Here is a 13,321-nt window from a genome sequence, read left to right as displayed (position 1 = left end):
AGTATTCAGTGAAGGTGAAACAGTCAAAGCTGTATCATCATCTTCAATGTATAGAGCTAAACAGGAATTTAACCAACAATTTCCCCCATTCACCATAACTGAAAGCAAATGTGAAGTCCTTGCTAAGAGAAATCCAAGTTTTCCTCAAAAATGTCTCAAATGGGAAAGAAAATATACTTTGGAATCTGAAACAGTGATATTTTAAACTGAAGAGATTTTACGGTGATTCCAAGGTCAGTTATCCCATGGGGTATCTGTGTAACCTGAAACATGGCTCCCTCTGGTCAAAACAATTTACATAAAATTGATCCTGATCAGCACCAGTTCCTTGGCAAGCAGTGGCAATTTGATAGCACACAGTTACAAAAGCCAAGAGGGAGGGAGAGATTCAATTACACTCCAAAACATTTGTAAGTCTGCAGCTTATGCTGTTTTACTCCCTTAGATGCTCCACACACAACACAAGCAGCCAGTGCTTTTTGCACTGTTCTTTTTCACACATCCTCTTCTTGAACAACACATTCCCATCCCATGAACATATCCTGTGCTTTCAATACCATTTGTGTCAGATTTATCTTTCAATGCAAAGAAAAACAACACTCAAACTTTCAGATCTTCTATACATTAGTTATATTTCTCTGAATGCTACTGTCTTCCTAACAACTTTTCTCCTTTTTTAAGAATGCCATACTCTTATCCTAGTCTATCTTGTATCACCTTGGTATTTGATGCTATTTAATACTACCCATGTGAAAGCCATTTCAACATTTGTCAAATAAAATAAAAGGGAATTTTGCATGGACCTTATAGAGCCATATTGTGGATTGCTAAGAGGAAACAAGTCTGAATGCAGTATTCTGAAATAACACTTGGCTGAATATTAAAAATCTTTGGCTAGCTGGACCTCAACTTCATTAATGAGCTACTTTTGAGGGAGAATTTTGTCCTTTACTTGAGCAGTGTTTTCTGTGGTGTATTTGTTTTCTGTCACTCAAGCAACCAGACAGCCTGTGATGTGGGATAGCTGCTCTGTGCCACATCCAAGCCCGAGTACCAATCCTACAGTAAGAGCTCTGTATGATGACAATCTCCAGGGACAGAGCCTGCTCCCCTGCCTGGTCTCCACAACAAGGAAGGTGACCAGGAGAAAGGGAGCCTGGCAGTGACAGAGATACTGATCACCAGGTGTCATTCTGCCCCCTTGCCCAGCAATACCTCATGCTGCCTAAAGTCATTCCAAACACACATCTTCAGTAGCAGCTCCACTTCTCATGGCTCCAGTCACTTGTGCACAGCTTTTGCAATTTTGCAATTGCTCCACTGCAAGTAGAAAAATGTGCTGTCTGTCACACCATCAGCTGTTGAACCCACACTGTTTTCCATCCTATCAGCAATGACAGGATATCAGAATTAGCCTCCCTGTTAAACCATTCTGCTGGGATATGAATTGATTTTTTATTCTGTATTTTTCAGAAACCGAACGCCACTAGAATCCGTAAGACGGCTGGTTCAGAGGGGAGCCCCATCAAAGTCAGTCATCTTTTTCAGAGTAACTTTGACAGTGCCTATTAACATCAGGCACATTCTGAGCAGCTTCCATTACTGGATGGTGTTGTTGATGAAAGTGTCATTAAAACAATAATGATGCATAAAATCCCTGATACAAAATTTCAAAATTGCTTACATAGTCCCTAGAAAATATAAAAGCCATGTAACTGGCTAAAAGTATCTTATTACTTCAAATCAAAAATCACAACACATTGCAGGTTTTAAGACTTATCAACCATTTACTTGTATTAGAATTTTTTTCCACTGAAGTTTGTGGAATATCCTGAACTGGGGAAATAAAAACAAGTCATATTTGCTTCACCCAAGAAACTGAGATAGGGCACCACACATTTTCTAATGGAAATTCAAACTTACACTTGTCACAGTGTGTGATAGACTGTTAAAAGATTTGGGCTTAGCTCCCAAACCATGACCAATCTGTTGTCTCCCACTGCAGACTGAGAGAGTTGGTATCAGGAGATAATGAGACATCAACTAATTGTAACAATCTGTCAGAAGGAGGAACCCTCCAAATCAGAAGGAAGACTCAAGTTCCTAAGAAAGTCCCCCAAAAAGGGCCCACAGGGGATGGCTGACCTCTGCTGATGGTGTAATAACTCTGCAAGAAGCAGCTCACGTAGAAGACTGCCAAAGGACCTGAAGGCATGAGAGAGTGTGGGAGTTGCAAGGATGTGATAGATCCCCTTGGCGTCCAAGGAGAAAAGGTCAGTGACTTCAATGTTGCTTTATTTTGAAGTAATAAAACTGTAGCTTGGTGGAGAAGACAGAGAAATGATGAACATCTCAATTCTCATGCTTGTATCTGGTGCATTGCCGGGTCAGCCCACCAGCTCGCACACATCCTGAATGCCTTACACACAGTTCTCACACCAAAGGGTAATTCTACAATAAAAGGAAATCATGATTTCCTGGTACTCATCTGCTGGTTACCTTCAGTCTACACCACCAAGTCTAAAGAAAGGCTCTCTAAGCCAAGATGAAGCCTAGATTAGGCAGGCAACAGAGTGTAGAAGCCTAACGCACCAGATGATGGATTCCTCCTGAAGCATGGCAGATACCATTTTCTTTTATGAAACTCCCTTGCATGACAGATTGTTACTGAACAGCTCCCCAAGATAAGTGGGCTTAATGATGAACTGTTGATTGTTTCATGTGCAGAGGAATGAAGAAGTGCCTTTGATAAAGGGTAGCATGGAAGAATGCAAGACCCGAGGGAAGAGAGATATAATTATCTACCTGACCACATTTTAAAAAAGCCCTCTTTGTTCTTGGAGACACTGTAAACTATAGTCATCACTGAAAAGCCAAGTTTGTTTTCTGAAGTTTCACTGGTTATTGTTAACAGTAAGCCAGCTTTGCCGTTTACATCCTGACCTTACCAGTATCTCAGGTCCACTGTTTACAACACTTCAAACACAGAATCTAATGGTTATAAAACTCCCAAATGGAGCACTGTCAACTAAAATTTTATATTTCACCTGCAAAGCCAGTTGCTGTTTGGATTTCTGTTCAACAGCAACATTTTTACAACACAGCCCTCAGGCAGGGTCTAACGGCACATCAGCTTGGGTGCAGAACAGCACTATTGTGTGTGATAAGTGTCCTTAAGAGAACTGCTATTTTTTAATACCCTGAATAGGTCACTTAGCAGACTAACCACCCAGCTGTACTCACACCTCCTGAGTGCCAGCCTGCTCCAGGATGAACACACAGGATTAAGCATCCTGCCAACTATTTACTCCCCCAAACAAAAAAAAAAAAGCCTCCAAAAACAGAACAAAACCCAGTGACAAGGGATGAGTTGTTTTCACTGGCTCTAAATACAATTATTGAAAGTACAGCCCACAATAGGCCTGCAGTAACTAAATGTCTAAAGCTGCACAATTATTGAGCTTCAAGCAGCCCTTTATATGCAGATTCAGCTCCTACATCACTCAACAAACAATTACAGCAAGAGTCAGAAGCTTCCCAGTGAAGTCAGTCATACTCTGTACCAGGGGAGCAGCTCTTCTTTGCCCCAGAAGTTCCTCTGTGCAGTATCATCTACAGGGCATGGCCTTCACAATTATACACCCTTAATATTACAGTTGCTTTAGCTACTCCTCACAGATCATATTTACATTACACAAGACACTGTACAAACACTGGGGGAAGTGGGACTGTGTCTTACCAAAAGAACCCAAGAGGGAGAAGCTGCAATAATGTCTCTTTCTTTATAACCTCTCTTTTTATTTAATCTAAAACTTCAAAGCAAGCTAGCTCACCTTTGAGCCTATCCAGAAACACACCTGAAAACATTTTTCCTATTCCCACTTAATATTTTAACGTACAATTAATGAGATTTAATAGATCATATAACAGTTTTAGATAATTCATTCATTGCTTCTATGGTTGAATGAAAGCAGCTGAATAATCCTTCAAAAGACAAGTAAACCCCAAATTCATTCCAATATAATAAGCACAGAAAAAAACGACTTAGAAGTTAGTTTTTCCCAGTGTTATTCACTGTTTTCTCACTGCTCACTTTTAACAACCTTGTATAACCTGATGTAACAGAAGCATTGCATAAGAAAAGCCATGCTAACAGGATGACTAAAGCACTGCTGGTGCTGAAGGACTGGCATGAAGAGTGGAGATACACACAGTGGTTTAAAATTTAATGTCTGCTCTTTAGCAGTTAGCATCCTTTTATGTCTTGACATTAATATTTAATTTTATTTTGTTTAAAAGTACTACAAACCGACTTGTTTGCTCAATGAGAAGATTAAAGCACACTTGTTTTTATTTACTTAGGCACTGATCTGCTTTGAAGTGGAAACCCAATGAGGTCCTACCTTAAGAGTCTGCAAAAACTTCTCCTGTAGCTGAGGCGCTGGCTCGCTGCAGCCACGCTGGGGGGGAACGGAGGGCGCGAGGGGAAGTAGGCCAACGCTGCAGAAAATATCAGGGAAACCATTCCAAATTCTGAACAGGAGGGCAAAGAAAAACAAAACCAAGAACAGATGTTAGCATTGAAAGACTTATTTCACTGCAGTGCTGTTATCAGCCCGCCTCTGAGACATAAATCCCATCACAAGTGCTTGACTGCTCCTGACAACAGAATTCCGTAACTTCAGGGAGGAATTTCTTTCTCCTTCCCCAAACAAGACTTCAAATTGAGATGGAGAATCAGTGAGACTGGCAGTCCATTCCAGTGATAGGTGCTGCAGAGAACAAGGCTCACACACAGAGAACTCAGTGAAGCAAAAGGAAAGCTTTTGCTTTTTCTCTTCAGAGAGAACTGCAATATGAGGATTTGGCCACGTTTCCTTTCGATGAAGTAGCTCAGTGCAGGTAACAGCATGCTAGAGACTTGAAACAGATGGGACTGGGGAAGCCCCAGGGCATGCAATAACAATTATTCATTGCACAAGATGATGAAGGCAAACAAAAGGTCAAGCAAGGCAGCAGTTCCAACACAAACAGTACTACATGGCAACAGAATATAAAGAGCAAAGTGCAGAAGCAGCCATGGCTCATGAATAGAAAAAGTGCAGGTAAGAGGGGGAAAAAGAAAGAATACAGCTGTTTGTGGATGCTCTGCTTGTTTAGCAGCAGGAATTCCAAATCTTTGAAAAATTTCATAGCAGAAGTTTGAACCTGAGCTTGAGAAGTGATGAGCACTTCATAGAAAACAGTAAGTCCCATGAGCAGACATTCTGAAGAGAAACAACTCTACCCACAGTCAATCTAATTAATTTGTTTTACAGGCCTTTTACAATATATATCATGTTCTCCACAGTCCTCAATCCCAGTATTTCTCCTATTGCCTTTGAAAACAAGATTCTTTGCTGATAGAGAGAAAAATGTATAGCTGAAGTGTGTTATCTTAAAAGAACTTGTGATCTTATAACAAAGGAGTGTTCACTGACAGCACAAATAAATTCCAGCAGAGCTGGATACTCAATTGCCTTAATTTTCTTTTTTTTCTTCTCTTTTTTAATAAATCAATATGAACATGGCACTTTGCCAGGTCTTCTGCTAAACTAGAAGAAAATAAATTCAGGAAACTGAAAAGTAAATAACACTCAGAGTCTAAATGGATCAGCTGGAGATGGAGAAGGGAAATGAATGCTTCTATTTGGCATATGGGAAAAAAGGCATATTGGGAGTGTGACAATGCCATTTTTCATCATCAAATACTAAAGGACTCATTTTGAATTACTTGGTGTCTCTTTTCCTGCTCTGGTGTAACTACATGTTTCAAGGGCCAAGGGCACTTAAACTTGATCTTACTCCTCTGCTCTTCAGAAAACAGATTAATTTCTATCTTTGTGCACATTGTTTTGGACACCATGATCACTGAATAAAGACCTGGCAGTAACTGATCACCCCAGACCTAAGAAAGGGATGAGATGCTCTTTCACTACAGGATGATTCTACACAGCTCTTCAGTAAAAGCTGTTTATCTCCTCACCTCCTGCCTGTAGTTTACATACAGGTTTATAGACATATATATTACACACATTTTAATTACACATTAAAGGAAGATTTAAGATTGCAGATAGGTATAGCCAATCAAGAATGTGATCACACAATTTTGTCCAAGGTACTAAAGTGCCCTTCTCATACTGCAAGGGGAAAGGCCAAGTTTTATTCTGCAGAATCACAGAAATATTTAAATCACAGAAATATTTCATAACAGGTGCCCATCTGGGGTTTCATCTGTGCACTGCCTCAAGATTTCTACCAGTCAAATTGCTGTATTAGGAGCAGTACAGTAACCTTTTTTTTTTCTTTTTTTGTCCTTTTTTTTTTTTTTTTTTAATTACTAAGTTCAGGATGCTGTCCTTGCAGTACCTTCTTGCAACTCTTTAATGTTCCCCAGTGTTATACTTTTCAGGCTAACAAATTTGCCTAGATAGCTCTGCTCCACGCCTAAATGAAAAGTGACAAATTCACAGTGGAAACAAAAGCATCTCCCTCTGTTGAAGAATATGAGTTTCTAGTGCCATCTTAGCTTTGTATACAATACTTACACCTCTAACAAAAGTCCAGGTACTGCCAAACACATCTAATGTATTGAAATCCTTCCTCAATAAGAAACACCCTTATTGCCATAATTTAATTTACCAGATTAGAGAAAGAGGAATACAATCTAAAACTTTTCCTGGGCAGGTAAGTAGTGAGCGAAAGTAAGCAAAATTGAGAAGGTAAGAAATAGGTCAATGCTGAGAAGGAGGGAGCTGCAGTCACAAGAGAGAGGCTCTTCTTTAGAAGCTGCCAGCTTCCGAAAAATGCAATGAATGCTCTCAAACAAGGCAAAGCACATTAAATGGGGCAACTCATAAATTAGTGTGCAGAGACACAGATATGCACACATCTGTGTACTTGTTAAGGAGTGAAACTGGAATGCTTCACAAAAGCTGGGTATCACACCACAGTGACTTGTGATGTGAGAGATGCCTGCATCTCAGCCTAGGAAGCAGGCACCATGATGTTTGTGTAAAAAAAAAAAATAAAAAAAAAAATAAAGAAAGAAAGGAAAAACAAAAAAAGAGGTTCAAGACTCCTTGATAACAAAGTATTTTTCCTTCAGACAAGCTACTCATAGCACAAAAACCTCTTCAATTCCAGAAACTCTCCTCCCCACCTTGTTCTGTGGGAATATTCCAGGGTGCATGAGGGCCCCTTACACACACACCCCTTTTTTTTTTTTTTTTTTTTAACAAATAATAACTTTACATTGATATTTAGGAAAGTACAAAGCTAAAGGCTCTGGCTGCAGTCTGGAATAATTCATTCCTTACACGATCCAGGTAATACAATTCAATCCTGATCTGCTACACCCATATTACTTGAGCTGTGAACCAGAATGTGCAGCAACACGGACGACATAGAAAGAGGCTGTGGCAATTCAGCTGAGCTCTGAGTCCATGTTTGAGCTAAAGGAACAGCAATTTATTAAAACACAGAAGAGACTGGAGTTAACAGAGCAATTTCAGAATGGGTTTATAAGCAATTGCTTCGTAATCATGTTTGAGCTTAAGTCCTTGGAAAATCTGCACACTGTTGGCACACTACTGATCCCAAGTCAACAATTCACATCGTTACTGTCTTTTAAAAGACATCATCTAATTTTTGGAGGCTGCTTATTTAATGCTAGCTCACACAAAAGAAACATGCTCATTAGAAATGCAGTGCTTACCCTGTGAAACTGGCTTTCCCATAGTATCTGAAAGAACAAGTCATACCAAACCTGACCACACTGGCTGAAGAAGTGGGGAAGTGGGACATTTCTGTCCAGCAATTCTTGCTCTTCTACATTCTGCAAAATCTTTGCTTCTAATCTGTGACGTCAATCTGAGCCTAGTTTTCTGCACAGCTGTTTAAAGGGACAAATAGTACCCTACCACACCTACCAGGTATTTTTTTGTCCCACAGGTGAACAGAGCTGACTGTTCACTGTTACCCACCACAGAGCAGCTGTCCTTCCACCTCTGGACCCCATGTGGCACAAGAGAGCACAGGGAAGCAGTCAGAGGAACCTTGTGCCTTCAGCTCTCCAGGGAAACAGGGCTAAGCTGAGACAGAACAAATCCCATGAGGGATTCAAAGCAAACTCCTCTTTGACAGTTCTTAGCAATTTTAAACCACTTGGAGGTTTTCCATCATTACTGTGATTCACTGCAGGCCAGCAATGTTCACAAAGCAGCTCTCTGTCACTGTCTGAACAGCTACAGGGTTTGCAGCTCCTGAAAATACACATCCCATAGGACACAAACACCAGCACAAAGAAACTATCTCTGTTCAAAGCACGTTCGAATACTAAGTGAGAAATACAGCTGCCCCACAAAACACAATTCCTAGGAAGCTGAAGAGCTGCTGCAGAATCATTGCCTGCTGGGACCAGTGATCCCAAAGAGGTCTACAAGGGTGTTCCCACATCCTTGCCAGCTCACAAAAGTAGAAAGAGCCCTGCTGAGGTGTGAGGCAGGCAAGACCTGAACCTTGGTGGCAACATCCGTCCCTGTTTCTGAGGAAAATGCTTAGGAAAACCTCCCAAAAGAGAATAGAAGAGAATGTGAATCTGATGCACTGCTGAAGGCAACATTTCTACTACTACCAGACTCTAAACAGTGGTTACAAGCACAGCAGGTATTTCCTTAGGCAGATGAATTCTTTCCTCTCCCTGTAAAATCTGCAGAGGGAGAGCTACAGCACTTCTCTAATTGCTATGGTTTTCCTCCCCTTATATAGGGCTCCTCAGGACAAAACCTGACTTGCTTTTGTTTTTCCTTCTTTCACATCAGACATTTTCATCTGCCAGGAGATTTTCAGAGCCTAACACCATATTTACTTGTGAAAAAGGCTTAGCTAAACCTGAATTTCCTTGTTGTTCCATTTGAGTCCAGTAAAAAGTAGCTTACTCAAAAATACTTGCTGAACTCATGATCCAAATTCTATTACACTTTCTTTAAAACAAACATTAAAGTGGCCCTCGCCCAACAGGAATATTAACTTGACAAATTTCCATAAGGATAACGTCCAGGAATAAGTGATCACAAACAGCTAACTCAATCCACTAAACTTCCACATAAACTACACAGTATATATATGTTAGGACTTCTGGAACACTTAGGACTAACTCCTGGCTGGATTTCAGAGGATGCAATTATAAGAGGGGAAAACCCCTATCAGATGCAACTCTTAAATGCTGTACCAAATTATATTCACTAAAAATTAGAATGCAGACACTTTAGCCACTTAACCAATTTTATTTCCTTAAAGTTTGCTGCTATTTTTTTTTGAGTGACAGGAAGAGGCACAGAAACCATTGTAATAAAAAGAGCAAGGATAAAAAACCCAAGTTTTATCAGGTGAATTTTATATCAGTGATTTTTTCCACTAAACTGTTGTCACTTCATTGAAATTGCTCACCAGTAAGAATTACGTGGTTTTAGCTAAAACCAAAATCTATCATGTTTTAATTTCAATGTTTCTGATTCTGTGGATTCTGAAATACTAATTATCTAATCACATTTGAAAGGCACATGCAGGTCATAAATTAAGGCTTAGTAAATGCAGAATAGAATTTCATGCTAAAAGACTATTGAATTTCCATCCTTACAGAAACAGTAGTAGAAACCCAACTTGTCATGGAAACAAATTTTTAATGAAAATTCAATAAGCAAAAACCAGTTTTGAAGCTCAGAGAAACTCCAAGAAGACATTTCTCCCAAGTTCAGCCGACGCAAACAACCAAACTACTTCTTTTCAAGTCAGTCTGTACAAAAGGCTATTTAAAAAATGAATCCTCCTGACTCAATTATCTTCCCCCAGGCACAGAGCAGATCCTGTGCAAACCAGCCACTAGAGGGTAGTGAATCTCAAGCACCAACACACAGGAGAGCACGAACATGTTGCGTTTGGTCTCACCTGCGTAGAGCACGGCCTCGATGCGGTCCTTGATGTGCTGGGTGTTGGAGGGCGCTCCCAGCTGGGCCGTCCCGTTGGGCGGCGGCACCACCAGCGGCCCCACCAGGAAGGCGGCGGCCGAGCCCAGGTAGTTGAGCAGCGAGGCGATGGCCGTGGCCGTGGCGCGCTCGTCCGGGGAGAACCAGGTGGTGGAAAGGAAGGGAGCGGCGTTCATCACCGTGGGGCCCGCCAGCCCGTTCAGCAGCTGCCCGCCGTGGATCAGCCTGCGAGACACAACACACGGCGCTGGGAACCGCTCGCTGGGGTTTCGGAATTAAATAGGCACCTGAGGTACTGTGGAAAACGCCAATCACTCGTTTTAAAAAATTTAAAAGTTTAATTGTCGGAATCTTTAGCTTGTCAGAGTGAATCTGAGAAAAGTTCCAAAGTTTCTTTTCCCAGCCCGGCTCTTGAAGAAGGAGTCAGAGCTCTTCATTTCTTGGTCTCAAGGTTGTTTATTGTATCTTATCTATAAAATTCTTTCTCCGGTCCTGCCGAGGTCTATCCAGCAGGACAGTTCCAGGCACTCTGCCTGCGCCTGGGGCAGTGTTATGTCTTTATACTAAAAACTACGTATACAATGTTTTCAATTACTTTCCAATGTTTTCAATTACTTTCACTATGGTTTAGTGAGCTTCTACTCTAAACCAGTCTGTAAGTGCCAACATCACAGCAGAAGATGGAGGCCAAGCAGAAGAAGGAGAAAGGCTGGACATACCCAGTTCTCTCCATCTTGCCCCCTGAACCCCCATACCAAAAATCCCAAAATCTACTTTTCCACCCTGTGATAACTTCACTATTATTCTACCTAAACTGCTGTGGCTTGCTGATCTTCATGTAAGGTTGGTAATTTGCTCCACGGGTCACAATCAAAACCACAGGAATTTTGGGCTCTGTGCCAGGGTCTCTGAGACCCCTGGCAGGGGTCTTGGCTGCTCAGGACAGCCAGAGGGATGTTCTGAGTTCCAACATTTAATAGTAATAAAATGGTTATAAAAATAGTAATACGATTAGAGTAATAACAGTTTGGACAATTTGGACAAGGACAATATGAGACAATAGAAACAAAGAGTTACAGACGTCTGGGTACCTTCTTCTGGGCAGCAAAAGCCCGGAAAAGGACACCCATTAACAGAGGATTAACCTTTAAAAACAATAGTCTGTGGCATATTCATACATCTCATACATGATGCATAAATTCCATTTAAACACAGGATTCTGTCTGGTCAGTGTCAGCTTCTTCCTCTGAATCCTAACGGCGTCATCAGGGCTGAGCGAGGCAGGAAGAAGTTCATTTCTTCTGATAACAGAGCAATAAATTCTTTTTCTCTGAAAGATTTAGGTGTCCTGTGGTAACTAGCTCACTGCAAGTCCTTTCTTTAAAAAAAAGTATCTTACATAGCATAGTTTCTATTTTAACATTATAACCTAAAATTATATTTAACACACTACTTAAGAAAATTAATACAGCATAACTTTCTAACATAACACATATAATATTCATTTTAATATTTGAGAAAAACCAATCATAAAATACGCATTTTTCACAGGTACCTAGTGCTGGAAATGGAGCTGCTGCACAAAGAAATGAAAGGCCTGTGCAAAAGAAGGATATTCTATCCACCAAAAGAAGCCAAATTAGATTGATTTAAAGAATCCAGAGCTACTCTGATCTCATTACCTCATATAAAAGGAGAAGCAAATGTTCTCTTCAAAGCAGAAAAGGAAAAGGGAATAAAAGGAACTTTCTTTGCAGCAAAAAGATATCATGACAGGATATAAAAGTAGAAAAGGTGCAGTAGCAGAAAAGCTTTAAATTATAAACATTGTAAACCTGACCCTCCTGCCTGCATAAATACCAGCGGAAGATTTAAATTAGTTATGGCAAATCCAAAATTGAAACACTTCAGCAAAATACTCTGCATATTTTTTCACTGCATTATTTATTTTTATTTACACACTCAGATGAGCTCTATGTGCCTACAGATGAGAAGGCTGGGCTGTTAGGGTTTCCAAGAGAGTCGTCTTCTGCAGCAATCTGGCCATTCTCAACACACTGCTGAAACAGCCAAGTAAACCCAGATTTTTCTCATTTTTCACACTCATTGGGATTTAACAGATAAGGCTGGTGACAGAACAGAGATAGTACTTCCAAGCAGTGAAGTCTCTGCAAAGTTTGGCTTAACAGCAGTACAATGAACAAATACAAAAAGGACTTTTTGAAGGCTCTCCTACCTGCAGAATTCAGTCAGAAATCTTCCACTTTGACTTTTTCAAAAAGTAATCAGCCATAGAATGCAAAACTATTTCAGAACTTATATAAAAACTTCATGCCTAAAAAACAGCTAGAGAGTCACATGAGCTATTGCAACTCTCCAAAGTAAATCTATTCATTGTGCAATAAAGTGGTGGCAGATGATATTTTCAAATGGGTGGTGTTTTTTTAACCATAGCAGGAACTCAGTGTTATTGCTGCAAGACTTGAGTTGTGAGACATAAAAAGCTCCGGCTTGAAAATGGGGAAACATAAGCCAGCATTTAGGCAGGGTTTCAAGCCACAAATGGCTGAATAATATACAGTATGGCAGGAGTTTTTAAAGCACACAAAGGAACACAATATGCAAAAGAAATGCCTACAGACTCTTTATAGAATTAACAAGATCGATTGCAGTAGAAAGGAGTAGATGCTACTGATTCTCAGTGGATTGGAAATTAAATTTTTAAACAAAATTTATAAAAAACATCCAAAAAAAGAAGCATTATTATATATCATCTAAAGGAAACTCTTTCTGAGCTGGGACAGAAATAATATCCACTCTTACTTACAAACAATTCATTGTTTTTGGAGATTTTTTAATGCTCACACAGAAATGACAAATTTCATTATTAGTGTTGAAAATGTGCTTCAGATGGACACCACCAAGGCATGGTCAGGCCTTGTCAATGCTTGTTAAACTCTCACACATGCTAATCCAAAATAAAATGGTTTTAAATAAAGAAAAAGTACTATATAAACAATGCTCTGGTATTTTTCTGGAGAACATATTACATCAATACCCCATGGTTACTCTCCAGTATATTTGGGACAAAACAAGGTATCCTTGTGCACTTTGGTGTTTTCATTCTACTTATCTCAATGTAGTTATTCTCAAACTTTAAAATGTTCCAGGCTATTTGCAGAGCTACAGCACATCCCCAGAAACAACTGCATTTCAGTAGCAAATAAGGTAACTACTGCAACATATAATGATTTTATTTTAGTATTTCCTCCTGTTCCAAAGTGAATTTCATGCTT

General features: G+C 40.0%; 1 protein-coding gene across 1 annotated transcript in view; it reads right to left on the bottom strand.

The window, feature by feature from the left end:
• The window catches only part of SLC49A4 (solute carrier family 49 member 4), a 66,238-nt gene that overhangs the window by 21,947 nt on the left and 30,970 nt on the right, over window positions 1-13,321 (bottom strand). The window contains exons 3-4 of the mRNA XM_058027725.1: window positions 9,988-10,250; window positions 4,404-4,533 (exon numbers count right to left, since the gene is read on the bottom strand). Of these exons, the coding sequence (XP_057883708.1) occupies window positions 4,404-4,533; window positions 9,988-10,250 (393 nt within the window). The remainder of the gene's footprint in view (window positions 1-4,403; window positions 4,534-9,987; window positions 10,251-13,321) is intronic.

This window comes from Melospiza georgiana, chromosome 7, assembly GCF_028018845.1.
Source record: "Melospiza georgiana isolate bMelGeo1 chromosome 7, bMelGeo1.pri, whole genome shotgun sequence".
NCBI classification, from domain to species: domain Eukaryota; kingdom Metazoa; phylum Chordata; class Aves; order Passeriformes; family Passerellidae; genus Melospiza; species Melospiza georgiana.
This window is presented reverse-complemented; position numbering and strand designations above follow the sequence as displayed.